General features: G+C 47.3%; 1 protein-coding gene and 1 long non-coding RNA gene across 4 annotated transcripts in view; one reads left to right on the top strand and one right to left on the bottom strand.

Moving 5' to 3' along the window:
- LOC135383079 (sodium-coupled neutral amino acid transporter 7-like) overlaps positions 1 to 26,539 on the top strand; it is an 84,217-nt gene extending 57,678 nt beyond the window's left edge. For 2 of the 3 annotated variants that reach the window (XM_064612701.1, XM_064612699.1), the window contains 5 exons: positions 2,455 to 2,550; positions 4,461 to 4,518; positions 5,275 to 5,537; positions 23,173 to 23,372; positions 26,257 to 26,539. In XM_064612701.1, coding sequence (XP_064468771.1) covers positions 2,455 to 2,550; positions 4,461 to 4,518; positions 5,275 to 5,537; positions 23,173 to 23,372; positions 26,257 to 26,432 — 793 coding nt within the window. In that variant the 3' untranslated portion in view covers positions 26,433 to 26,539. Of the gene's footprint in view, positions 1 to 2,454; positions 2,551 to 4,460; positions 4,519 to 5,274; positions 5,538 to 23,172; positions 23,373 to 25,035; positions 25,121 to 26,256 lie in introns of those variants that run through there. The other variant, XM_064612700.1, reaches the window with a different exon arrangement.
- LOC135383078 (uncharacterized) lies at positions 14,732 to 15,067 on the bottom strand. Its single transcript, XR_010419654.1, has 2 exons — positions 14,980 to 15,067; positions 14,732 to 14,864 (listed from the first exon to the last, which is right to left on the bottom strand). It is a non-coding gene; the product is annotated as an uncharacterized LOC135383078 (long non-coding RNA).

Raw genomic sequence — 26,539 nt, 5'->3', positions numbered from 1 at the left:
GCTCCTAGCCAACCATCATTCAAAATGATATCATTCTGTGTCCTGATTTGTTCAAAACAAAGGAATCAGTTCAAAACAAGATTCGGGAATCCGAAGCCCAGTGCCCAAAACGGCGAATCGAATGTTTCGAATCCACTAATCACGTTTGCTTATTTCTTTTTAAAATCTGCGCCCCCGGAGTCCGCCGAAAGCCTGAGTGGCCGCCGGGTGTTTCCTTATTTGTTTGTTTAGTTAGGGAGACTACACGTATTCCCGCGTGTCCGAGCTCGTTTTTTCGAGAAGCTGAGAGAGCGACGGCCACCGCGCGGCAGACAAAGTCGCGTATAAATAGCGCGTAAAAATTTTCAGGATGACATCCACCACAGTAAATTTAATTCTGCATTTCAACGATATTTAGAGCGAGTGAAGGCAGAGAGTACAGAAAACAATAACATTGGTGCATGTGAGTGAATGCTAGTGCAAAATATCGGTAGGCGAACATGGCAACATTGGTGCGCGTAGCTCGCTCTGTATGCGTCCCATGCGTTTGGGGCCGGGCACTTCATCACATTACGTGCAAGTCCACGGCGTGCGCCTGAGGGCCAGCTCTCACTTGGCGATGCCCGACGCGACGTCGTGAACAGGCGGCGGAAGTACGAGCAGAGGCGCATTTCCGCCGCCCCGTCAAGGCGCACAATTTTCATGTTCCCACCACAGTGGCATTCCGTCGTCCAAAACAGACGAAAACTCAGGAGGCGTGGCCTTTCTGTGTCACCTTATCAGTCATCAGCTATCATTCTCGCCAACTCTCGCCGACGTCGTGAAAGAGACCGGCATGGCAATTTTTTTGGCTCGACGTCTCTCCTCTCTAAAGCTTGATTCACACATGCGTTTTTTGAACGCGTTTCGGAGCCGCGGAGCGTTTCCAGCCGCTTTTCGAGAACCGCTCCGTGCTGCAGCTTCGGAGGGCAGAAACGCGAACGCTTTACATCCGGCCAATCGGAGCGCTCGGGGGGGTGAGGTGGCTTCCTTTTGGCACCGGCGGGCAATGGTGGGCCTCCCGATACCGCGCTGGGATCTTTTGTCATTTGTGCGTGTGTATGTGTTTGGTGCTACCGCGTGAGTAAATTCCTTGTCACCAATAGCTGTTTGGTGCTGAGCTGTCACCGATGAGCTATGAATTTGCGCAAACCACGGAATCGACGAAAACAAATACGACTTGTGTGTAACCGTGTGTTGGTCGTCAGTAGGTAGATATGTGCCTCGCTTCTTCTGCCGTTCTTTCTCTGCTATTGTGTCGCGTTTGTCGTTCCAACGATTGATGATTCCAGCAGAAATGCTTCACGATAATTATAAAATGGAGAACATGCTTCACAATGTAAATTTTGAGGAAGAGAGCTGAAAGTGTCGGTACAATCTTGACGTGGCAACAAGAACGAAGCGCGTTTTCAGGATAGCGGCTCGGCTATGTGTGACAGGCCCCTCTCGGCGGCGCCACGAACGCTGAGGCGGCGCCGCTTTTTGAAGCGCATGTGTGAATGAGCCTTAAACGCCGCAAGTGCGCGTCTATATCCGCCGCCAGCTCACGACGTCGCGTCGGGCGTCGCCAAGTGAGAGCTAGCCCTGACAGTTTGATGTTCAGAAAACGTTCCATGCATTTCCGCCTTGAGAGCCAGTTCTCACTTAGCGACGCCCGATGCGACGTCGTGAACAGGCGGCTGAAGTAGAGGCGCATTTACGCCGCACGGTCAAGGCACACGATTTTCACGTTCCCACCACAGTGGCATTACGTCGTCCAAAAGAGACGAAAACTCAGGAGGCGTGGCCTTTCTGTGTCACCTTATTGGTCACCAGCTATCGTTCTCGCCAACTTTCGTCGACGTCGTGAAAGAGACCGGCATGGCATTTTTTTTTTTGGCTCGACGTCTCTCCTCTCTAAACGCTGCAAGTGCGCGTCTATTTCCGCCGCCAGCTCACGAAGTCGGGACGGACATCGCCAAGTCTGAACTGACCCTGCGTCTCGCCTTCAAGATTACGCTGGTCTGAACAAGTAAGATTTTCGAGTGCGTTTTTCTGCTTTCTTTTTTTTTTTTTGTAAATTGAATTGCGCAGTGATAAGACATCATTCAGCGATGATGATCATGATGATGATAATGATTATTCGGGTTTTCCTGGCGCACGAGCGACGAAGGCTTTAATCACACATTATTAAGAGAATATGTTTTCCATGTACCCTGTTGATAGACTGCATTATTTATTAAGCACGGTCTCAAGCATTTCACTGCTTCTTTAAATCTACCAGTGCACCCAAAGTGATCCTAACGGAAGGGGATCGCTGCCAACACAATGGGCCGAAGCAGCGGTGGCTTACGTCACTGGAACTGAAGGGCTGTCGTCGCTTAAATAATTTAGTGAATCCTTAGGTTATACGTGGTTATATACCGTCGCATCACCGAACATTATATTCCCTTGCAGCAAAGTGGGGGTCGTCGTCATGCTGTATCCTGTCTTCTTGACTGTCTACTCTTTCTATACCGTTGAACGCTCAGAAAATCTTCATCTGCGTACGCAGTAAGTACAGCGTGTCGTGCCGTACCTCACTCAGTCAAGGTTTGGACTTGGATTATTGACGGGAGAAGGGTCGCTGAACTCAATGAGGCTTTGCAGTGACGGCACATTTCGTCACGTGACATCGCAAAACATATTGCCGCACCGGAGTCACAGTATAGGAGGGCGTGCCGTAAGTTATTGTGATATGCGTGCAATTACGACTGGAAATCACGTGCTGCCTCGTTCGGCCTTGCAGTATGACGCCTGTGACGCATCCCCGTGTTCCCCGGGAGACTCTTTTCGGCTGTAGTTCGAGTGACGGGCTCCGCCTCTCGGCGAACGGCATATGTCACGTGAGAAAGTCGCTTCTGCACGCGCGCCGGCCGCTGGGGATTCTTCTTGCTGCGGAGAGATGGGGAATATGCACATGTGGACATGTGCTCGTAATTTTATAAGGTAAATGTGTTTTACGCGTACTACTGCATAGCCTTGCTGGATAGAGATGACATGAGTTTGTGTAAAACCGACAGCGGTTCGCTACACTGAATGCATTCAGGTGATTCTTCATCTCGAGCGGAACTGGGAAGTGTATGAAGTTCACCGCTACCCCACCTTTCCCCTCGTTTTTTTTCTCCATTGGTCTAATAAATATACCCCCCCCCCCCGCTTCCCCGGGCCAAAGCCGTAATACACTGCACTGGCACTGCCCCGGCCAAAATAGGAAGCCGATCGGCGACAGCGCTGGGTATATGGCACTCAGAATAATTCATACGGCAAGGAAACTTGTTAAACCAAGCAGATCATTTCAGATTGCAACAAGAAGAGTAACTCGTTCACTAGTCCTTTCTTCGCAGGTAAGGTGGGGTGGGGGTGGGGGGGATATATTTATTAAACGAAAGAAAAAAAGTGGGAGGAAACGCAAGATGGAGATGGTATTTGCCGAACGGAAACACAAGTGCCTGCTGCTGAACTTCGGAAAAGTTTGCGATCAACAAATCACAAGGGGACTGTTCTGAACTCCCTGAACTTTCGTCTTCTGAAGCATAATACAATTTAGACTAACTTTGAGACAGGTGTGAGCAAGCAGTTGTGCCTGTGATGCGTGATTCAAATGTATGCTCAAATCGCTGGAAACATAAAATAAAAGAAAATAGCAATATACATATGATTAATGTATTCCATTTCATGAAAGAGTTTCTCTGTATATCTCGAAATTCGGAAGCATGTACAACAGCAACAATAAATGATAGAGGAGTTATGATAACATGGAATGTTTACCCCTGGTAGCCAAAGGACCCTACCCTACTTCACAGAGGTTAATATGAGAGGAAACACGAACAACAAATGTTACACAAAGCTATGACAATCTACACTATTTTGTGAAGTAAAATAAAGGTGAAAATCACCGTGTATTGAATACATAATGCTGAATTCGAGAAGCCGTAATGGGTAACACTCGTCGGACAGCGGTACACAGGCAACGGCGTAAATAATACTTCGCGTTTGGAAGTGCTGACTGTTTCAACGGAACATTTAACGGAATGTTTATCCTGTTCTCAGTCTGACGGGCTGCGTACATATAACCGCTCATAATACCTTTTTTGAAGTTAGAACTCCCAAAAAGCTAGAATAATTTGCCCTACTCGCAAACAGTTCTGCCGCCTGGCACATACTAATCTGACCTCCCCATCCCCGTCTTTGGTGTTCCTGCCATTCCCGCTCCATCCCTTGCTCTCTCTTTCCCTTCTCACGTGACATATGACGCACGCCATGAGGCGGAGCCTGTGTGACTCGAACTACAGCCGAAAAGAGTCTCCCGTGTTCCCCATGTCACGTGGCTCAAAGACGGCGCGTGACGTTATGGGCACGAGCCTAATTTATATTTGCAAACTTAGAATGTTCTACTTCTTGTATGCTGCTTTCGCTTACAGGCCGGAAACCATCGTAGACTTTATGGTCACTATTCCCGTCTTCTGCTTCGCATATCAGGTTCGTACTTCTGCGGAATCTCTGCGCAAGGCTCGAACGCTATACTTGCGTAATTTTAGTGCAGTGGGGCATCCGTTGTGCATTTCGGGGCGTCGACCCGGTTCAACGACGGCAGGAAAAATGAATTTTGAATTCAGGACATCACGATAATTTCACACGCACAAAAAGGGGCGTCAAAGAATGCCGCTTGTTAAGCACGTGAAATGAGCTGCATAAAGTGTGATCCTAAGTCATATTTCTAATACACGCTATTCGCTGCGAGATCGGCGTATAGGAGGCGACACTGTCACCTTTCTAGTGTGGATAACACGCGGGCCGATGTTCAGAGTTAATGGTTCTTTTTCGTAATTCTTGGGTATATTCACCGGAAGATCACTTGTGCCGCGATGGTACGATACTGTTCCGTTCCCCAATGTTCCACCTACTGCACTGAACGCGGAATGAACGTGTAAAAGCAGACGACGCGTCCACACTACGGTAGTTCATCGTTTCTCCGCAGCGCGCCGACACCGTTCGATAGAAATAGAACTCATTGTAGAGTAGTGTGCCCCACGAGTCGTTTTTCAACAACCAGGAGACAGAACGATATTGTTCCGTGTGTTAATGCATCATGCGGTGAAGAGTAAGGTTTTTACAGTGTACTAACTTGAGTCTAATTGCTTTTTTGTTTCATGTAACTATATTTCCCCTTGTTCTTCTTTGCTCTTTCTATTGCTTGACATCATTTATGTGATACGCGTGTTTTCGATTCCACAGATGCACGAGATCGTAGTGCCGGTGTACGCTTGTATGAACAAGCGCGGAATAATTGGCTTCACCAAGGCTCTGACCGCAGCACTCGTGTTTCTTTTGATGGCCTACGTCACCGTCGGCTGCTTCGGATATGCTACGTACGGATACCACGTCAAGCCCAATATCATGCAGATGTTCGAAGCGTCTGATCCTGCCGTTCTCTTCGGCATCGTGGCCCTTATGATCAAGATGGTTGTCACCTATCCACTCATTGTGTTCTTCGGAAGGCTAGTGTTCTTTCAATTGCTGAGTGATCTCTTGCGAGTATATAGGGTGTCTTTTTTTTTATTCCTCGGCCTTTTTTACAAAAAGCCATCACAGCAGCGTTTGTGCAGTTGACTTATTCTCTCCAAGAGTGGATGTCACCACTATATGACTAAGTACCTAACACTCATTGATGAAACCTTCAATTCTGGGCTTTCGGGAAAAAAGCGAGCTTGCAGAATGGGAGACAGTCCACTCTGAAAGCATTTTTTCAAATTTAATTTTTAATTTTTATAACTTATTACCATTTTTAATATTTATAAGGCCCGAAACGAACAGGTGCGTTGAAATGTCGATCGATTGAAAACTGCACTTGAGGATGAAGTTGATTGCGGTGGTGGTGGTGATGGTGAAAGGGCTCGCCGTTGTCGGCCTCACAGATGTGGGCAACGTCACGACTGACGCCCTGGGGGAATGTGCGTCCTGGGCCGACTTCTAAGGGAACTCTGCCGACATATGTCTGTCTGTCTGTCATGAAGTTGATTGCAATAGGTGCTAGTCTGCTTGCTCGACCAACCGCATTGCGTCGAATTTCTTATTCCTTCAATTACCTATTACCACGTTGCGGCCAAGGTAAGCCGACGACGACAAAGGTAATGCTTCCCTGAGGCGCGCAATTTTGGTTTCGGTCCACTTGCGTAGCAATATTCGTCAATAGCTATCTCAACGCACGTGCTCTATTCAGTTTTTTTTTTCAACTAGTATTGTCTCCCGTTCTGCTGTCTCACTTTTCCACAAAAAACCCTAATTAAAAGCTAATTGCTGTAGTTTAGGTAATTATAGGCTCTTTCTTTATATATCTCCAAAGTATTAAACAAAAACACTCAATGTATTACAGGGTTGGCACCGTCCATTGAGATGAAACTGATAGTCTTTTCCTGATTTGAGTTTTTTCTTCGTTTGTACTCTGCCAAAAAAAACTAAGTTCCTAACGTATCGATCCCTCGACCCTCAGCTGGTGCCCCTTGCGCTGAAGGACTTCCGACGTCCCTTAAATCACGTAAAATATTTTCTTTTGTTAGAGGAGGTTACACTACCTCACAAGATTAGTTTACAAGAATGCGGTGGTCTCTCCACGCTCCGTGCTCGCGCGCGTGACCTTGATTGACGCAAGCACTTTTGTACGCTGACGAAAACGCGTTCGCTGCAACGAGGCAGCAACGTGATATGTTTACCGGAAATGATCTTTGGTAGCAGTGCATAAAACCGCGAGGAAGAGAAAGCGTGCGCCACCCTATTGGACGTGTCGGATGATGTCGCCGACTGACAGACTGAGGGGGAGATTTTCTTGTCCGCGAGACTGAAAGAGCTCGCTTGCGTACTACACTCTTAAAACTAAACTTCACCACATAGCACGCTCCTAGCCAACCATCACCCCAAGTTACATCGTTCTCTCGGCATGATTTTCTGAAAACGTGGGGGGCGTACGGCACTTTTGTGACATTATGCCGTTCATAATTGCCGCTTCACCACATAGCCCGGTGAAGGCCAACGATTGCACAGAACGATACTTTTTGTCACACCCAATTTATGGAAAGTGCGGGGCGTACACCATTTTTGGAACTGCATAAATGTTCAGAAAAAAAAAAGGCGTAGTCATTCGGGACGGTGATTGGCAACGGCGCGCTCTTTCACCTATATTGCCGCCACCACTACCATTTAACTGCACTTAAGAACGTAACAGGGTCTTAGCCGAGCATAATTCCGAATGACTGATTTGTTGAAAATGGGATGAATCAGGATTATTTTGGACATTTGGCATTTTCCGTAATATTGCCGAAATACGCGTAGTACACTTCCTGTTTTGGACAAGCCAGGAACAAAAACGATGTCGTTCCCAACGGTAGTTGGCTCCGAGTATTGTTTTACTCCCGTCACACGGGCAGTCTTCAATCATCGTTGAAACCAATGGTCATTGAACCCAGTGCCGTGTATTCAAAGGTAGTCTGGCTATTAGGAGGAGCCTGAAAAAAGAGGCTCGACCTGTCAATCAAACTTGGGCGCATTTCATTGGTTGCCGCTTTCCATGGGAGCCACCATGACACCAAAATTTCCCCAAAATAGAGGATGGTGCTTGGGACGGCGAAGCTGAGATTTCGTGAACTTTTTTTATAAACTACTCTAATTTTATTTGGTGAGTACACACTCTCCTGCATTTTAGCTGCAAAATCGGCTTAAACTTTCGCTTCGCCGTCATTATTTACGCGAAATTGACATGTTTCGTCGCTACCGTTAGGCCTGTGAAGACAGCGATCTCAAGAAAATATCACGAAAGACGTCACTGATGCGTAAGATTTTCTATTGTATCATTGAATTTTATTTCTGCATACATCCTTGGGCATTTTTCATTGCATCTACTTACGTTACGTGGTAAAATTTTAATCACGTAACGTAGACCTTGTGGACATTGTAGACAAAAGCCCATGCGGACAAAGTTCCTGTGACATGATCTGCACTGTTCTGCACACACCACCATTTGTCCGTCTGTTGCAAAGAAACGGTTCTGCCACTCTCCTGCATCAGTTCCGCCAGCAACCATTTCAGCAGTTCTGAGTCTTCCCAACATGCCTCTCTCCAAGCAGATTGCGTTCATAGAAGTGAGCGCAAAATCTGTCGTTTTGGTCTGTCACTAAACAATGATATCCGTTTCAATCCAAATCAATCTGGTTTGTCCAAAATGGTGGCACCCAGTTAATAGCTGACTACTATCTGGAAGGGGTGGTCTGGAGCTGTTGGATTGACGAAAGGGTTCCTGCTGCTCCATTTCTCGTAGGTTAGGGCCTGGTGGTCTCAGGGAGCTAGAGCTTGTGATACCCTAGTATGGATGTCACACGTGGCTGTCACATCTGGTTCCTATGTCATCAGGTCCAGGTCAGTAGTGGCTTATGATGCCACTCTCTTTGAGGAACGCAAACAGAGCTTTCTCGGCTTTCCTCTGCTGTTGTGGGGATGGCCAGGGGCAAAGCAGCTTGCAAAAGCTGAACGGCCGTGAGTAGAGTTTGCTTAGTGTTGCTTGCAGTTGTTCTCGTTGTTGCTTGTACACTGACACTGCATGATAACGTGCAGAGTGTCTTAGGTGTCTTGCAGGTTGGGCACAAGGACTTCACGACTTGGACACTTTCATCTGGTGCAGAGTAGTCTGGCTGTGTAGTTTTCCCAGTCGAATCCTGTGCATGATTGTCGGCGCTGGTCTCTCAAGGATTCTTGGGACGATGGTATTCAAGTCTGGGTCAATGTATGATAGGTGATCGTCTGCTCCGAGGCCGGCCTTCCAGATCAGTTGAGAAATCGGTGTTGTTTTCTTCTTCAGGTACCGCTTTGCGTCGGCCTTGGTGAAGGATATGGCACTTAGCTTTGTCTGGGTGAGTGCTTCTTTTGCCATCTTGTCAGCTCCTTCGTTGCCGGGAATGCCGCATTGGGAATGAATCAACTGGAATGTTACGAGGTGGCCTGCTTGTGTGGCGTCGTTCAAGGTAGTGAGTATTTTGTATGCCAGGAAGTCCAGATCACATATATTGCTGGTTGCCTGGATAGAGTACTTGGAACCTGTGTAGATGAGCCAGCCTTTGGGATGCAATACAAGGATGTGGCGCACTGCTTTGAGGATTGCATGCAGTTCTGCTGCGGTTGACGAGGTGCCGTGCGAGAGTCCGTATCATTTCCTTGCTTCCTCTGCTATGAAGACGCTTGCAGATTTACCTTCAGCAGTGGATCCATCTGTGTATATGGTCGTCCTTGAAGGGAACTTCTCCTTTAGGTGGGCCAGCCTCAGGGTTTTCAGGACGGTGACGTCTATGTCTGACTTCTTGCTGATTCCTGGGATAGATGTGTCTACTTCTGGTTGTGGTAGGAGCCATGGCGGATAGCCTTGTCGCAGCGTGTGTGCTCTTCTCTTGGGAGGGGCTGTTGCAGTGTCTTGACAGTCTGTGCTGCCCTTCACTTGTACCGCAGCTGCAGCTTTGAAATCAGGTAGTGGTCAGTGTGTTGCGTCAGCAACCGAATGAGGTGTCGCTCTCGCTCTTGACTGATGAGTACTGTAGCAGGGGGCTCTCGAGCTTCTGCGAGAACATCGCTTGTCGTGGTTCATGGCGGTACCCCTAGGCAGACCTTGAAGCCCTTTGCCACGATGTTGTCCAGCTTCTTTTCATGGTAATGTTGTTTAGGCGTAGGACGCTGTACACCACTGTCTGACGTATTAGTGCTTGATGTACGTGACGAATAGTCTTGCCGTTACCCCACCTCAGGCAAGCGATTATCCGCAGGATGTTGGTGTAAGTCTTTGTATTACTTTGCAGCTTTTTGATTTCTTGACCCCAGGATAGTGTTCCGTTGAGCATAACTCCCAAAAACCTGTGGCTGAAAACTTGCTTAATTTGTTGCCCGCGTGCATTTAGTGTGAAGTTCTTCAGTAGCTTTTTTGTGAAGGGGATATAAGCTGTTTTTTCAGGTGAAAGATCCATGGCCCGTTCTTCAAGAAAGCTGACGATGGTTTCCAGGGCAAGTTCCAGTGTGGTTTGAATACAGTCCACACGGCGTCCTTTAACCCAAATGTATGCACCGTCTGCATAAACTGTGATTTGAACGTTCTTTGGCACCTGAGTTACCAGTTCAGCCACCAAAATCTTGGGGATGAGCACCCCAACTTGTGGCACCCCACGTACAGCTGGCACTGTTGTTGCTGTCCAATCGGTTGAGGTCATGTCCATCGTTCTGTCTGTGAGCTTGTCCCATATTCATCGGAAGGTGCGTCCGCAGATGCCGGAGTTCAGGAGGCATTGAAGCACGTGCAGGTGGCTGACAGTATCAAATGCCCGTCGGAGGTCCTGGACTCCTGCTACCCTCATGTAGAATAAGGCAAAGTTGTGCTTGATGTCGGAGACAAAGTCAATCACGCAGTCCGTGGAGTTTCAGGCTTCGCGGAAGCCTGACAGCTGCTCAGGAAGCACGTTTTGTTTTTCGAGCGACCACTGCATTCGGGAAAGAATCATGCGGTCCATAACTTTGCACTTTGGAGAGACTAATGGGCCGATAGGAATTGATGTCCGTTTCTGGCTTGCAGGGTTTCAGGACGGGGACGACGGGGCGGGTTTCCACTCCTTGGAGACGTGTCCAGATGCCCAGACGTCGTTGGGGATGGCGAGTAGCTGAGCGGTGGCAGCAGGTTCGAGATTGGCTAGGTGCTTGTATGTGATTCTATCAGGTCCGGGGTCGTCTTCCGGATGGCTTGTCGAAGTTCGTTGATGGTGAAATCCGCATTGAGTTCAGGGATTACGGGGGGCTTTGTCACTGATATGTGCACAGTTGCATTGCGGGCAGATTGCAGGTGCATAGGCTTGATGCTGCACTGGATGGCCTGGCTATTGCAGTGAGAAATTCTTCGGCTACGCTCTTTCCAGAGGCGTTGGTCTTCAGATAAATGGCACGGAAGGGGTTTGATGGAGTAGGAGGTAACTTTAGGCTTTTGATGATTTTCCACATCCTTGATGGGTGTGCTGAGGAGTCCAGTGCAGCACAGGTTTCTGCCCAGTATTTTGCTGCTAGCGCCTATAGGCGTCGCCTGCTTTTTCTTTCAGGCCGGTGGCCACCTTCCAATGCGTGATGTCACCGGATCGGCGGTACCGACGCTCTGCTTTGCGGCGCATGGCTCGGGGTTGCTCGTACTCGACGTCGGCTCTTGAATAGGTTGTAGGTACTGACACACGCTTGGTGGTTTCCTTGACGTTTTGTTGCAGTATGTTGGCAAATGCTGCTGGACTTATCCAGTTCGGAAGGGCTTTACTGTTTAGGTGTCGAAAAGCTTTCCAGTTCTGGAGCGTGTCAACTCGCTTGGGTCTTGAGGGCGCTGCACCTTCGTCAGTAATGTAGGTTGGTAAGTGGTCACTGCCTTTTGTATCACAGTCCACTGCCCACGTGAGTCTGTGTGATATATCCTGGGCACACAGGGACACGTCGATGGAGCTGTTGTACGTGTGGCCACATAGGAATGTCCGGGAGCCGCCAGTTAGCACCACAAGGTTGCTGTGCGTGAGGGTCCTTTTGAACTTGCGACCTCTGCAGTCAGTGTGATTGCTTCCCCACAGGGGGAGTGAGCGTTGATATCTCCACAGATTATTGCTAGTTGTGGTCAAGAACATAGAAGAGTCCTGACATGGGTCTCATTGGCAGACTGCTTTGGAGTACGTATACTGCTATTATGGTGAGGTATCTCGAGGCGATGAGGAGTTTCAATGTGACGTATTCCAATGATGCTGTCGTAGATGACTGCACATGCATGGAGGGAAAGTCTCTGTGCACGGCAAAGAGGACCCGGCTTTTTGTTCGAAGAAAGGTGTGTTGTCGCCAGCTTCGACGAAGACCCAGCTTCGACGAAGACCAGCACGAGTATCGAGTGGTGGCGTAAAAAGTTCCTGATGTCACATATGCGACCTTGTATTATTGTGCCCTAGTACACTTTATCCACGCTGAGTTTGGGGAAGGATTCCAAGAAGGTGTGGCTCAAATGCCAGGAGTTGCTTCACTTCCGGTAGCTCCGTGGCGTTGGAAGTGTTGCAACTTCGGGCTTCGGTGCTGCCAGGAGAAACGGTGTTACCGTTTGTGTGCTGGTTGTTGGACCTTGGTTGCTTGCTTCTAGTAGACCTGCTTTTGTTCTCGACTGTCGGTTTTACGTCGCCCAGTACGTCGTCTTTTCGGCTGCGATGGCAGCCTTCCTGCGGAGGCATCCTCCATAGATTACAGCATGAGGTCCTTGGCAGTTTGCACATCGCTTTTCCCATCTTGACGTGCAGGCTCGGTGGCTCTGAGGACCACCACAAATCTTGTAGCGCGTGGCCCCTCTCCAGTTTTTGGCGAGGTGGCCAAAACGCATACAGTTGAAACACTTCGTCGGTGAGAAATACTCGTGCAGCATGTACGTGTCAAACTCAAGCTTCACAGTGTTGGGCATCTTGATATCAGACTTGAAGGTTATGATGACACTACTAGAGTTCTTCACTTTCATGCCACCATTCTCTTGTTCCTGGTAGGATCTTTGGCGGCGAACTTTGATGGCACCAATTGGGCGTACGAAGTGTAGGAGCTGCTCAACAACAACAACAACATGAATGATTATGGGATGAGTTGATTCACCGCCACAATTGCGGTACCATACCTCAGTGCCTGTGGGTTAGTATATGAGTGGAATGACGATGAAAAAGACAAGGCATACACACTCGCACACACACACATGACGGACGCAAATGAGATATCACACACGTGGGTGCGTCGTAACTGGTGGGATAGTAGTTCATCCGGTCGGCTACCGGAGATGAAATACTGTGAAGAACACATCTCCGCATTCATGGCAACAGCTCTGAGGTCACAGGAGTTCAAGCAGGTAAGAAGACGTCAGGAACACATAGAATGAGTGCAGGCATTGACGGTGCTGCACAGGGTTAGACCAATGACCCAAGATTGCTGCAAGGCTGAGCGGTTTGTTGTTGAGACGGGTCAGTTGGGAGCAGTGCTGTCTCCGAACTGTATACAGGGCAGTCGATGAGGATGTGTTGAATGCTTGCCACTATGCCGCAGTTGGAACACGAGCTCGTTGACGCATAACCTTGTCTGTGTCTGAACAGCGGGGTGAAAGCCGCATTGAGGCGAAGTCGATGCGGAAGGGAAGTGAGACAGCGGGGCAAACGGCCTGGGAGAGAACACGACATAGTTGGATCGACGGCGTGCAACAAAGACCTGCCTGTAATGCCCCGGCGATATTGTTGGGATGCCATTGGTAGGATCATCGCCGACAAGAATGTCATTCTGTCACCATGGCATCTGTGTAGAGAGCTCGCAGGTCTATGGTCTTCCCCACGTTTCGCGCGTATGACTCCGGGACGCGCGTCGTGACGGCGACGTTGGTGGCTGACGTGAGCGCGAGAAGTGTTTTTGCGGCTGCCAAGGAGGCGACGGAGATAACAAGGCTTCCGTCTGCTGGGATACGCTGGCGTTTAGTGCTTTCTTGCGTGGCCTGGAGTACCTCCTTTGCCACGGAGTTCGGGTTAACGTGGATAAGTGACACTGTCCACAGGGCTGACTATCACGGATATTCCCGCTTTCCTGTTCGTTTTGTGGACAACACTCACACAACCGTTGTCATCTTCGTCATGAAAGTTTTTCGTTTCGGCGGCGTTGGTAGTGGTGTTTGGAACGTCAAACGTTTTCATTGCTTTGCCGGGAGTGGAGCATATTGACGATGTCTCAGACATGCTACTGTTACGTCGCAGTTTCCGTTTCTTTGGGGTTGGCGGAGCTGCATTTGGGTGCCTCAGAGTGTTGCTGGGGGTCCCGCGAAGTCGATTGTCATCGGAGTCAATGTTGTCATTGTTCGTCACTAGTTAAACAGCACTTCAGTTAGAAGGTGTAAAACAAGGCACAACACTTCAAAGGTCACTACGCTCACACACAGAACACTGCACTGCACTGGATTTCACAGGCGCTGCACCTAACAGCAGTAAGGGCGCACAGCACAGCGGGAAATTCATAAGAAAACGAGAGATGCACAGATAAGTACACTGCACTACACAAGAAGTGCAAATACAACGTGGAGGGTTGCCAAGTTTTCTAGGCTGACAACGCTGCCAGCCGTCAGGAAACGCGGCGAGTAGCTCGGAGAACAGCTGCTTTGGGCAAGAACGAGAGAAGCCCTGAAAAGGGCTCCCAAACAGCGCACAATATTGCGCCCACATTAGCTGGTCATTAAAGATACGGGTCAAATATGGGACCCGTTTCGCGAAGATTCCCCTATATTGGCCCCATCCCAGTCGACCACGAAATGTAGAATCAACGTTGAAATAACATAGCAAATCTACGACACCATCGTAGAATCTGCGATAGCGTGCAGTGTAGACTCTACGTAGAAAACGTCCGGTCAAAAACGCATAGAATCTACTATAATTTTATAACGCTATTTCTACGTTGACTGTTGTTTTTTCTACGTTAATAGAACGTTCACCAAATGTTGTGAATTGCTGTATATTCTACGTTGTCTATTGCTACCACTTCCTACTATGCTACTCCACTTCTGCTGGGGCAAAAGTGCAGGTATCTCCAAACCTAACTGTGTCCAAATACAATAGTACAAATATGTAATAATGAATATTCAATAAGGCAATGAGGGGCATGACCGTTTATGTGCTTGTTTATTAAAATCTTAAATCAAGTAATGAAACATGTACAAAAAGATAATCAGTGATAATGGACATAATAATAATAATAATCACATAGATGGTCGCTACGCCTCTTCGCAACGGTCATATCTGAAAGATAACCAATAACATAGGTCATTCCATCTAGTGGGATAGCAGCTGAAACACTACCATAAATAGACGTCAAAAACAGACACACCACTGGGAACACGTGCATGACACCTACCACAGCATCTTTCGGAGTATAGATGGTGTGATGCGGAAGCAGCCTAATCACCTGCATGTCAAAGTGATGTCTTCGTGTTCTGGTTTATGCCCTGCTCTTCATAGTTGTAGAGAGCGACACCAGGTGCTTTACACATGCTTGACGCTGTCTATCGATGTGACGAAATCACTTGCAGTTCAAGCTCTCTGACAACTGTAACAGAAGCTATTAGTTCATACAAAACTAGAAACAGCGACACTAGCTCACTCAACAACCAGATTAGCGGTTATACAAAAAACAAGGAACCTTGGAGAACATCGCAGTCAGATGTGGAAAGGTAACTCATTTCCTTTGCAGCCAATCTTATCTGTACTACGAGACTGCTCATAGAATAGGCCACCGCTGCTTTCACCACTCCCAGTTCAAGATATCACGAGCAGCTATAAAATAGTGCACGAATCGAAGAGACGTGAACAAAGATATCTGCATTTTGCAACTTGTAACATCTGAAATAACTGCGCTACGTACTCTTTGAACGTGCGACTTCAACAATGAAGTAAAGCCCCGTTGCAAACTGATGTCGACACTGGGAAGGCATTTACAGCAGCCATAAACCAGACAGCATTAAACCTGACCCCAGTAGGATATCATCAGAACATCTTTAATAAACATTCGGATACACCAAACTACATATCACACACGCACACCACACACAGTCCCACAGTTCTCATAAATTTGTCAGTGATACGCAACCAGATTCTGCAGGTGCAGAGAACGACACAAAGCTGTTTACTTCGGATACTAAACTGTTATGCACCACACTTCTACCACATGTGATCGTTGAGAAAACAAGAACGCACATATCTTAAGTGAGGCAAAATGAGGAAAAAAAAACTCACCTGTGAAACTTGAAGGGCGGAGAACAAAGGAACGCTTCCTCTCGCACAGTACGGCATTCGCTGCTATGCTCAACATGGTTGTTCACAACACTGGCCAGTACTGCCTCGATGCTCCAGAGATTGCAGTACAAAATACGCATGATGCTGACGTTCCCAAGACCTTTTCCTGTGACAAAATGAATGTCCATCCTACTGAACTGCCACGACGACGCGCCTCGCCCACGGAGGAGAAGTAAGGAGAACGAACTCTGCCGTGCCGCCGTTGAGAAAGCGTGGTCAGGCTCCAACAGCTCCCCATAGAGTCCATAGTTTGAGATAATTCACACAACACTGGGCACACGACCAATGAAATTGCGACGTGGTGGATATTATGCACAACCAGTCGGCCAATCAGGAGCCCCCATGTCTGGCTGGCTTTTCGGTCAGTCCTGGCTACCATCGACTTCTACTGGATTTCAGGCCTGCCGCCGTTACTCGGTATTCAAAATAACTAAAGCGATTTTAGGGTAAAATAAAGATTTATTTGATACAAAGCACTAATTCAACGATCTGATAGATGGGTGCACTGTGCGTACAAAGCCCACTGCGTTGCTGACACACTGGGACAAGGTTCGAACATGAAGCAGAACGAACACACCGTTCAACTCCTAATACTGACAGCCAGTCTCATGAGTGCGTACCATTTCATGATGAGCATCTTCTTTCGCTGCCCGCGGTACATCCATTATAGCGAATCGAAAAGCGCTTGTGTAGCACGTAATCCTGTGTTTGTTGACAGTCCTCGAAATCCAACGGCGCCTGAACTTTTTTCTTCACGCTCCAACTCATGAAGCATTCCGGTACCGCAGTTGACAAATTGTTCGTGGGATAATAGTTGTGTCCAGGAACACCACAGCACGCGTAGACTCACAATAACGCACGAATAAATCCGCGAACATATTTCTGCAAACTGTTCTGTCGATTGACACCACCGAACACAGGAGGACGACATGCCGACTATGCTGAAACGGTCGAGACGCTGTACGCACATGCGCGCGTACAAAATGCGATTTCAAAACGTTCTCGACCAATCGGAGCGCGCGCACAGTCTAGGCCAATGGGCTTGCAACATGGTGTATGGGCGCAGTGGTACATACTCTACAGCCGCGTCCGCGGGTACCTGAGGAGGACTGGCGTGGTCTCGATTCCTTGAGTCTAATTGTGGCCGCGGCGCAGCGCTCGCGCTCTGTCAGGTACTTGCTCCTCTGAAATAACGTTGCTGTAGTGCACTCTTTTAGATGCACTGGTGTGTCCAGTGCGAGCCGACAAAAATATTTTGATATAAGTAAACACGATTGTCGTGTGTCAAGGAACGATCTCTCTATGAATTTTTCGCCTACAGTTTTTGTTAGTGCAAAGCGAGAAGCTTTTATTTTAGAATGCTGGAAAGCCGGCGTGAAGGGGACTCCGCATTGGCTTGAAGGCTTGAATGTCTCCATAAGCGTAGTGCTCTCGCAGTCAATAAGCTGTTGTTTATTTTTTTTATTTGAGATAAGAGAATACACCCGAAGAAGCACAAAGGTTGTTGTCCGACATAGTACAGGGTGGCACGGGTATTTACATCACCGCCAACGCACGACCACGAGATGTCCTTTGATGAATGGTTTGCACTGATCACTATTACACTCTAAATAATTTTACACCTTAAAGGGTGTAAAAGAACATGTGCATGGCGCACACCTTTTAAGGTGTAACGGAACACCATCAAGAAATCAAGGGTGTAATTGTATGGAAGGGTGTAATGTAACCTGCAGACCATAGAAGAGGCAGCTGGAAATTATTACAGCTTCACTGCGAAAATATAGTGTTTCTAGTTTTTACAGAAGGCACATGCTTGGTAGTTTGGAGTGTCATTGTGGCTATCTTGGCATCACTCTTCGATCACAGCCATGCAAAATATTCTTTAAAAAGTCAAGTATATACTTTTCTCACACTGAACTTGTAATACTTTTCAAGTACACTACTCAGCTGTACCCTGTGTGAAGCAAAAATAGGACATGGCAGACACATGTTGCACAGCACACATATTATAGGTGATTGATGTGGGTATATGCGGGCATCATACATATCAGACACAATCACAAGAACTGAATAGTTATGCTTTTATTAGGTTGACATTATGCCATGCAGCATACATATCCTACATTACGTAGGCATGAAGGTATTCAAACGTATCACTTAATACAGCTTTATCACATAGTAGTAATTTTATATTTTCCAGTCATCTAACCTTGAAGGGGTTAGATGACAGTGTACCAAATGTTGAGTAACTGTGCATTTGGTCTTTATATCACAACTTGTATCACAAGCTTATGTTCTGAGTACCACAAGGACTCCAACACTGCACAGGAACAGGAATACATTTAGCCTGTGAAATGGAGCCTGTCCCACCTCCAAATACACCCTCTGTTGCACTCTCATCACACCCTCCTGACAATGTCTCATAAAAGGGTGTAATTCACCATAGTTACACCCTCGAAAATTTTGAAGCCAAGGTTCTAGGGTGTAAAATAGGTGTAATACATGAGAATACACCAATTTTACACCTTTAAAGGTGTGAAAATATTTAGAGTGTAGTTCCCGTGAACACCTCGCAGCGTAGGGAAATGATGTAATGGGGCTGGTTAATCCACAATTGCATTCCAGCTGTTGCACGAGAGCTTTGTCGGACGCGTTTCTACCAGCCGCTTCGTATGCACAACGCTTTGGGAAACGAGAGCTTTTTGTCATAATTGTAATGCATCCGCTGGGATAGAGAGGATAGAGTTTCATTTCGCATGCCAGCATACACGAATTTAATACCAAGGTACCAGAACGCTAAAAGAGATAGGGCGCAGACTAACTGGTGCGTGTCTCTCGGTTATTCGTTCCTTCAATACCAGAACGCACTTCTGTCGCAGGTTTGCACACGCGTGGTACAGGATTCAGTGCATGTACTTCCTGTTTAAAGAAGGGATCTCAAAGACGATTTTCATCTTGGTGTCCCGGGGTGGTGGTGGTGGGGGTGAATCCCAAATCTACTGGATTTAGGACTTTTTAGCTTTTCTGGCAGGTATATATTGGTAGTGTTGCAATATTGTTCCTTCTTTTTTTTTGGGGGGGGGGGGGAGTAAAATCCCTGGTGTAACGCTTTGCGCAGCATGCTTGTGCTGAAGTAACTTGAAACTGAACATCAAAGCGATAGTGTATAATGTAGAAGTCAGTGTTCGTCAACACACGTTAGAGACTAGATCCCGAGTTTCTTTTGCACTTCTCAAAACCGAGCGATTGGCATGCATGACAAGAAACAAGAAACTAAGCGCCAGAACCTTCGGAACCCCACCGTGAACCTTCAGCAGAGCGTCCCGCCCCTCCTTGCACTCACACACACAAAGGTTTCTTAACTGCTTGACACGTACGGAGATAAAACTTCCTCAGTCCCAGCTTATGCGACGACCCACATAACCCGCGGTTCCGGAAAGATCGCGTCCGGCGACTTTCGATTACAGAGGTTCTAACATACTCTTCCCTCCATACCATTCAAATGAGGCTTTTCAGAACAACGTTTGCTTCCTTTGGGGTAGCTTCCACCTATGAGACAAAAACGAGGTAGCAGAAACTGAAAAAAGGATTGTAGCTGACCAGAACATATTAACTCGTTATTGGGGACACCGTTGTTTATGCTTACCAAACAAACATTCGTTTTGAACGCTTTTTAGTAGAGTATTCGAGCAGAAACGGCGCATTGCCGTGCAGTAGATTTCGCGGAGCTAGTACCGGAGGGAACGCAAGCGCCGCTTCGCGGCCAACAATTGACTCGAGGAATTTGGACGTCGTTTTCCAGCCGAGTTCGGTCTCCTTACTTCTCCTCCGTGGCCTCGCCACTCGCCAGCATCGACTATTTGAAACGGCGGTTGGAGAATGTCGATGGCGATGAGGCAGACGTAGTTGCGCTCGGCTCGCGCTTGTTGTGAAATTGATTTCTTGTTATATCCCTCAGCCTGCGTGACCGATCATTATAATGGCGTGGAAAAGGTAAAATATGTTTTTTTTTGTCTTTGTTTACTAAATACGTGCGATTCGTGATGAGTCGTTTACAAATATGGGTAAAAAAGTGTAATGCTATGAGGGTGTAAAATCAATAAATATTATTAGTAATGGCAGCATGAGTGATATAGATACCACGTCATACAGGCCTTACTCTACACGCGAACGGCACAATGGAACGTAAAAATAAAATACAGTGCGAAACAATTGGGTGCGCACTGAAGAAGCAACGGGTTTCCATTCGTGATAAAAGTTGACAATATGTTGAAGGTACAATGTACAACCAACGCAACTATTTGCTGCGTATAACTACAGTTGATTCTTTCCTGAAAAATCAACGTTTTACTTTACGTTCACAATCCACCATTGACCAGGTACAGTTGAAACAGCGTTGGTTCAGCGTTATCATTCTACATTCAACATTGTTCAACGTTAGTCAACACTAGACAACGTAGATTCTACTTTCCACCAACAGTCGGTGTATTAACTGAAAATGGAGAACATGGTATGTACCCGTGTTGCACAAATGCCCAAGCAGCACGGCAATTCAATACGTCGTTACATCTTCCCGCAGGTGATACACATTATTCGAACCAGTCAGCATACGTGGAAATCCCATTATAACAATCACTAGAACTCAACAACTCAACTTGCCATTTTCTGGAAGCAGCTGCCATCTTGCTTCGCGATGCCAGCGCCAATCAGTGGAACCGACTGAGAGGGTGGTCGTGTGTGCGAAACCACGCGTCCTACAACTAATGCGCATGCGTGACTGTCGGATCGGACGATTCATACGGGCTAAAACGTCGCTGGTTCCTCTGATGATAACCGAATTGCGGCAGGTCAAGTGAAAAACACAATGTTCGATAGGAAGGGATGGCTCTTCTGTAAAGCTAGGTGCTTTCAGTTTACTGCAGGCAGTGTGAGTTGCTGAGGCGTATGTCCGTCACCGTCACGAAAGTGTTTCGCTCCTTTGTACTCTCGGAGCGGGTTGGAAATTTTTGGTGCATACACTATTGCGATCCTAATGAAGGTTCCTGGGGCATGTTTGGCATTGGCAGTTTCGTGGGACTGCCTGCCTAGCACTAGTTGATCCTGCTCTTCGTTTTTAGGGCGAGAGCAGTACTATATTTGAATCGTGGTGTGGGCGAGCTTTCGTTTGTCCCATCCTATAATTGGTAATACGAAGACTGGCATAGCACCTGTTCTTCGTTTCTACGGTGATGCGGTGTTCTTTTTGTAATGCTGCAACGTGGATCAATCAGAAGATCCGCAGAACTAAAAAAGCAAAAAGAAGGGAGAAGTAATATCAGTGGTGGATATTGACCCAGATAATTCTTTATTGTTACGCGGACTCGCCGTTGGCGTTATCACGAAAATATTTGCGCAATATGGGCAAAATGGGCTTGCCAATATGGGCACCCCATATTGGTGCAATAAGGAGCCTCGTTGCGCTCCCCATAATGGTCCCATATTGGCAGCCCATATTGGACCAATATTGGCAATCGTGGCAGCCCATATGGGTCCAATATTGGACCAATAATGGCGTGCTGCTTGTGCTCTTACCTAGTGGCTTGGGTAGCTTGGACCTCGCTAGCTTCCCATGGTATTCGAACAGGGGGCAGTAGGAAAGTACGAAGCAAGAGAAAATAAGGTGAGGTATAAGTACACTCTTAGAAATGAACTTCCCCACATAGCACGCTCCTAGCCAACCATCATCCCGAATGACAACGTTCTTGCCCCTGATTTGTTGAAAACGGGAGGAGGAGCCTATTTTGTGCCATTATGCACGGCACAAAATAGGCTCCCCCTCCCGTCTTCAACAAATCTAGGGCGAGAACGTTGTCATACGGGGTGATGGTTGGCTAGGAGCGTCCTATGTGGTGAAGTTCATTTTTAAGAGTGTAGGGTTCCCGGTTTTCGGTGGGAGAAATCGGTGGCTATTCCGCTCACCAGGAATCGGTGTGTTTCGATGGTAATATTTCGAAACATGAAGACACCCGGTGGAAACCAGCGAGGGACGTGACGGGAGTTCCCCATGCATACAGTGAAGCCACACTTGATGTCCTTGTATGTGTGTGTGTTTCCTTACAATGCCAACTGTTGAAATCAGGGGTTGATAAGTTTGTGAGGTACATGTTAGCGATGTAGTTGACATCGCACACCACTCTTTTCACTGTAAGGCGAATAGCGTTTGATCCCTTTATCTTAGAACCCTACGTTAATTATTCTATTTCCTTTATTTCTGAGTATTTTTGGCACTGTATACCTTTGTTATGGAAATAAAATGTACTCTACTCTACTCTACTCTACTCTAATCTAGGAATTAGCATTGGAGCTTTCTTGTGGAAGGCAAATCATTCAGTCGGTTTGTGTGCTAGTTTTGAGTGTTCGCAGAATAGGCGAATAGCTTGCACTGGTACACTCCATGGTCTCTAGGCTCTAGCTGGGGCACTTCCTGATCAAACAGTCCTATTGTAATTACGCAGATCTATTTGTAACTCGCCTGGATCCTGACTATCGGCAACGCTAAAGACGGAATATCCGTTCTTACGTACGTCTATGTACGTAAGTTATGTATGTATTTACGTGCGTGTACGTTTATCGGTACTTTTCGGTAAATACCACAGACCGGGAACCCCAGGTATAACTACTGGATGGTCTGTAATAATAGGGAACTGTATTTCGACCTGTGATTGGCTAGATACCTCAAAAAGTGGGGGGAGCCTCAGGTATATGCAGATTCCATTAATGGCGGAAACTCCCTTTTTAATACACGGCACTGATTTAACCAGCGCGTTTCGATAGCGAGCGTGTTATACCACTGTCACACGGGCAGTCTTCAACGGCCATCGAGATCAATGACCATTGAAAATGCAGGTAGCACCACTTAGCGTGTAATGTGTCAACCTATCAGAAAACATTGGATCCAATGCTGGTTAGGAAGTTGACGCGTTACGCGCTTGGTGCCGCTGCGCGCATTTTCAATGGTCGTTGGTTTCCATGGTAATTGAAGGCTGCCCGTGTGACAGGGTTATAACGTAGCAACTTCTCAAACATCGTTCGACCCAATGCTTCCTGACAGGTTGACACGCTGCGCACAGAGTGACGCTGCGCGCATGTTCAATTACCATTTGTTTCATGCTGATTGAAGACTGCCCGTGCGACAGGGGTATTATATGCTGAAGCTCTGTTTTTTGAGCAGTGCACGACTGTCTGGAAAACATTTATTTCCTTCCTCGTTCTACAGGGAGGAGCTGGACAGTATGTACATCAGGTTTTACCATCTCTCAGCCGAGGAAGCCAATAAGGGAGAGCGGAAGCGAACCTTCATCGCCTTGGCCATCTGGTTCTTGGCTCCCATGTTACTGGCTGTATTACCCATTGACCTCGGAATCGCTTTGAAGTTCTTGGGCTGCCTCTCAATGCTTAATATATACATCTTCCCAGGTGAGAATGACGCTCACGAATGTGTCCTGTATATGTGTGGAAGTGACTTTTTGGGGTGCGATTCCGCCCGGGTATCCCCCCGCCCACCCACCCCCCAGACGCGACGAAGGAACGACAGAATCTGCACGTGCGGTAGGGACGAGGTAACGGCAAAGCCAGAACGCCTGAAAAATTTCAAAGTCCCTCCACTCGATGCAGGAGTCACAGAATCCGCAATTGCGGTAGGGGCGAGGGAACAGCAAAACATGAACGACTGAAAATTTTCAGAGTCCACTCACGCGACGCAGGAACGGCAGTGTCGGTAGAGTACGCACGCTAACGATGTCCCCACGTGCGGTAGGGACGCGTGAAGTGCAAAGCCGGAGGCCAGAAAATGTTCAGAGTCCCCCTCCACGCGACGAAGGAATTTGAGAAGGGTTGAGGATTGGGCTAGTTGGTAATGAGACATCTGAACTGAGAGCGCAAGATACACGGACAAAGAACGGAGAAACAGCGAGGACGCCCGTCCTGTCTGTTTCTCCGTTCTTTGTCCGTGTATCTTGTGCTCTCAGTTCAGATGACGCAGGAATGACAGGGTCCCAACGGGGCGAAATCGTACGCAACCTAACTATTTCCCCATGTGCGGTAGGGACGAGGGAACAGCAAAGTCCGGACGCCTGAAAATTTTCAAAGTCCTCCCCACGCGACACAGGTACCACTGAATCCGCACGAGCGGTAGGGACACTGAAACGGAAAACTTCGAACGCCGGAAAATTGTCAAAGTGCTTGGTGGCGCGATGTCGTCGCTACGTGCCGACGTCCGACGGCTTCCCCACCTCTACTGAGCGGGACGGGGAAAATTTTCGAAGCTGCCGTACTAATTGAGATAGGCACGTCAAATTTTAATACCTGATAGAGGAGTAAATTTTCTACCGTTCGACGTCAAGATCATTGTCGTGACATCGTTGAGAACGAAGAATCTGCGGATGTTACGTAAAGCGACGTACCGTTCACAATAAGCGTAGCACATGAATGGCGGTCAAGTGTGCCGGAGCCAGGGGGACTTCCAACCTGCGATGTAAGTTTCACTGCCTGGAGCAGGAAATGAGCGAGAAATGGCAGTTGAGCGCATCGGCAATTTCCGTTATACGATGGCGCTCAAGTGCTCATACAGCTCTAATAATATTATTTTACTATATATAAGTTATTATAGTAAGATATATAACATATACAGTACATGTTGTGGACTCCGGAATCATATCGCTCTATCAGGAATGCTCATTTGCAGGTCAAAATTTGGAGAGTTATGTTTCAAACGGGGCGCGGACAGAAGCTCACAGGACAAAAGCTCAGGATGTTTTAAAACATCATGATTTTTAAAAGAGAGGGTGAACTCAAATCATGATTGCTTCTAATTCTGCTGTCTCGCATTTTCCCGAAAGCATGTAATTGAAAAGTTAATTAACGCATTTTAGGTGATTAGTCATCCAGTAGTCACCGGTCGTTATCATCAGTCATCAGTAGTCGACCGTCGGTCGGTCCGTCCGTCCGTGTTGTGTTTGTCCTAAAATGTAGCCTGCCTCGGCTAATTCCCGTTGTTTACGTCCAGTAAAGTCACTCCTGTAGGCAGTTGCATCGCGGACGGTCACACAAGTTTGAGCAGTTCATTTTTTTATATGCCCAGACTGAACGAAATCGAGACGGACACTGTGAGAGTAGGAAGTCAACTGTGCTCGAAATTCGTCAGCACTGTCTCATCAGATAAGAGAGGTATTTTCATTTACCTGCCTTCTTCTGAGACCGAATAGGCATGCAGTACAAGATTGTCCCTTTGAGGACATGGCAAAATGTAACCGCCTAAAGTAAAATGTGATTGGAGTATGACGGTGTGAATGGCTACTGCACAAAATGTGTATATTTCTGCTTTTTCCTTCTTGAGGACCGCCGATATTTGTATCAATGTGTTACGAGTATTGCTCGAGTAATACACAAAGGTATTAGTATTATGCATTATATTTATAATACCTGAAAATCGAAGTATTATGTATCAGTATCATATTACTGATTTCTGGGAAGTATTATATTGTCATTTGTATTATAATACAAAATATGAGTATTACTGTCACACCTGACCTATAGTTTGCGGTGAGAGCTTGCAACGCGGGCAGATCCACGAGAGCCTGTGATCCGCTCGCGTGACGTTGCGTGACATTCATCTGGTGTGGACACGTCGAAGCGAAGATGATGACAGCCAACAGGTGGCCTTGCCTGGCCAGGCGATGGGTGGGAACGGCCTCGTAACGTCGAAGTATTGTCACATGACATCATGAGAGGCCCTGGGTGGTTGTTTCTTGGAGATTAAAACTTCCTGTTAGCGACAGTGTTGTGGTTGTAGATGATCTTGTAATTAGGCAAGAGAAAACGTCTGAATGCAGCTGTTCAACGCACGAAGTCGAAAGGTTCTGTGTCGAACACATCTCTACAAAAATAAAAAAAAGGAAAGAAAGAGAGAGAGCGGTATTACTCCCTTTCAAGTTGGTCATAGAGCTACTTGCAATAAACTACGAAGGTTCGATTGAATACCAGAGGGGCGAGCACTCGTATAGTACGGCAAGAGCAATCGTCGTTCAATAATACGTGGGACGTACGACAACGAAGGAAAAGAATGTTGTCATCAGAAAACCTTGCATAAGTAACTTTTATTCGCGGGAACAAATATTGCCCTCCCCCATGTGTGGGCCACATTTTCAAATTCGTCGTGCACCTCCAATGCCTCATCCAGGGATTCGTATCTGCAGTCTCTTTCGATTTGTTTGTGTGTCTTTTTGGACGGTTCGTTGTCTTTTTGGGGGGCCTGGGTAGTGTTATGCACTCTCTATAAAGCCGCCAATTCGGACACTTTCAGGTTTATGCCTGGTGGGTGTCATACATAAGAAGCCCGGCTACCTGCCCCGGGAGCGGTTGATGCACTTCTTGGGGTGCGTCGTCGTCATCTTTGGCATGGTGCTATCTGGCCTGGTCTTTGTAGAGACTATCGTTCATCATATGCCAAAGAGCGGGGCTAGCAATCAGTGCAGCTGACCAAGCGGCTGCATATCTTACTCAACGTCAATGCTGAAGCGGACATCCTACTAATCGGGACACCTCTGCCACACGCATGATGCAAATACAGAGCCTTTTACAGTTCC

The sequence above is a fragment of the Ornithodoros turicata genome, chromosome 2 (assembly GCF_037126465.1).
Source record: "Ornithodoros turicata isolate Travis chromosome 2, ASM3712646v1, whole genome shotgun sequence".
NCBI classification, from domain to species: domain Eukaryota; kingdom Metazoa; phylum Arthropoda; class Arachnida; order Ixodida; family Argasidae; genus Ornithodoros; species Ornithodoros turicata.
Note: the sequence above shows the minus strand (reverse complement) of the source record. Positions and strands in the feature narration are given on the sequence as shown.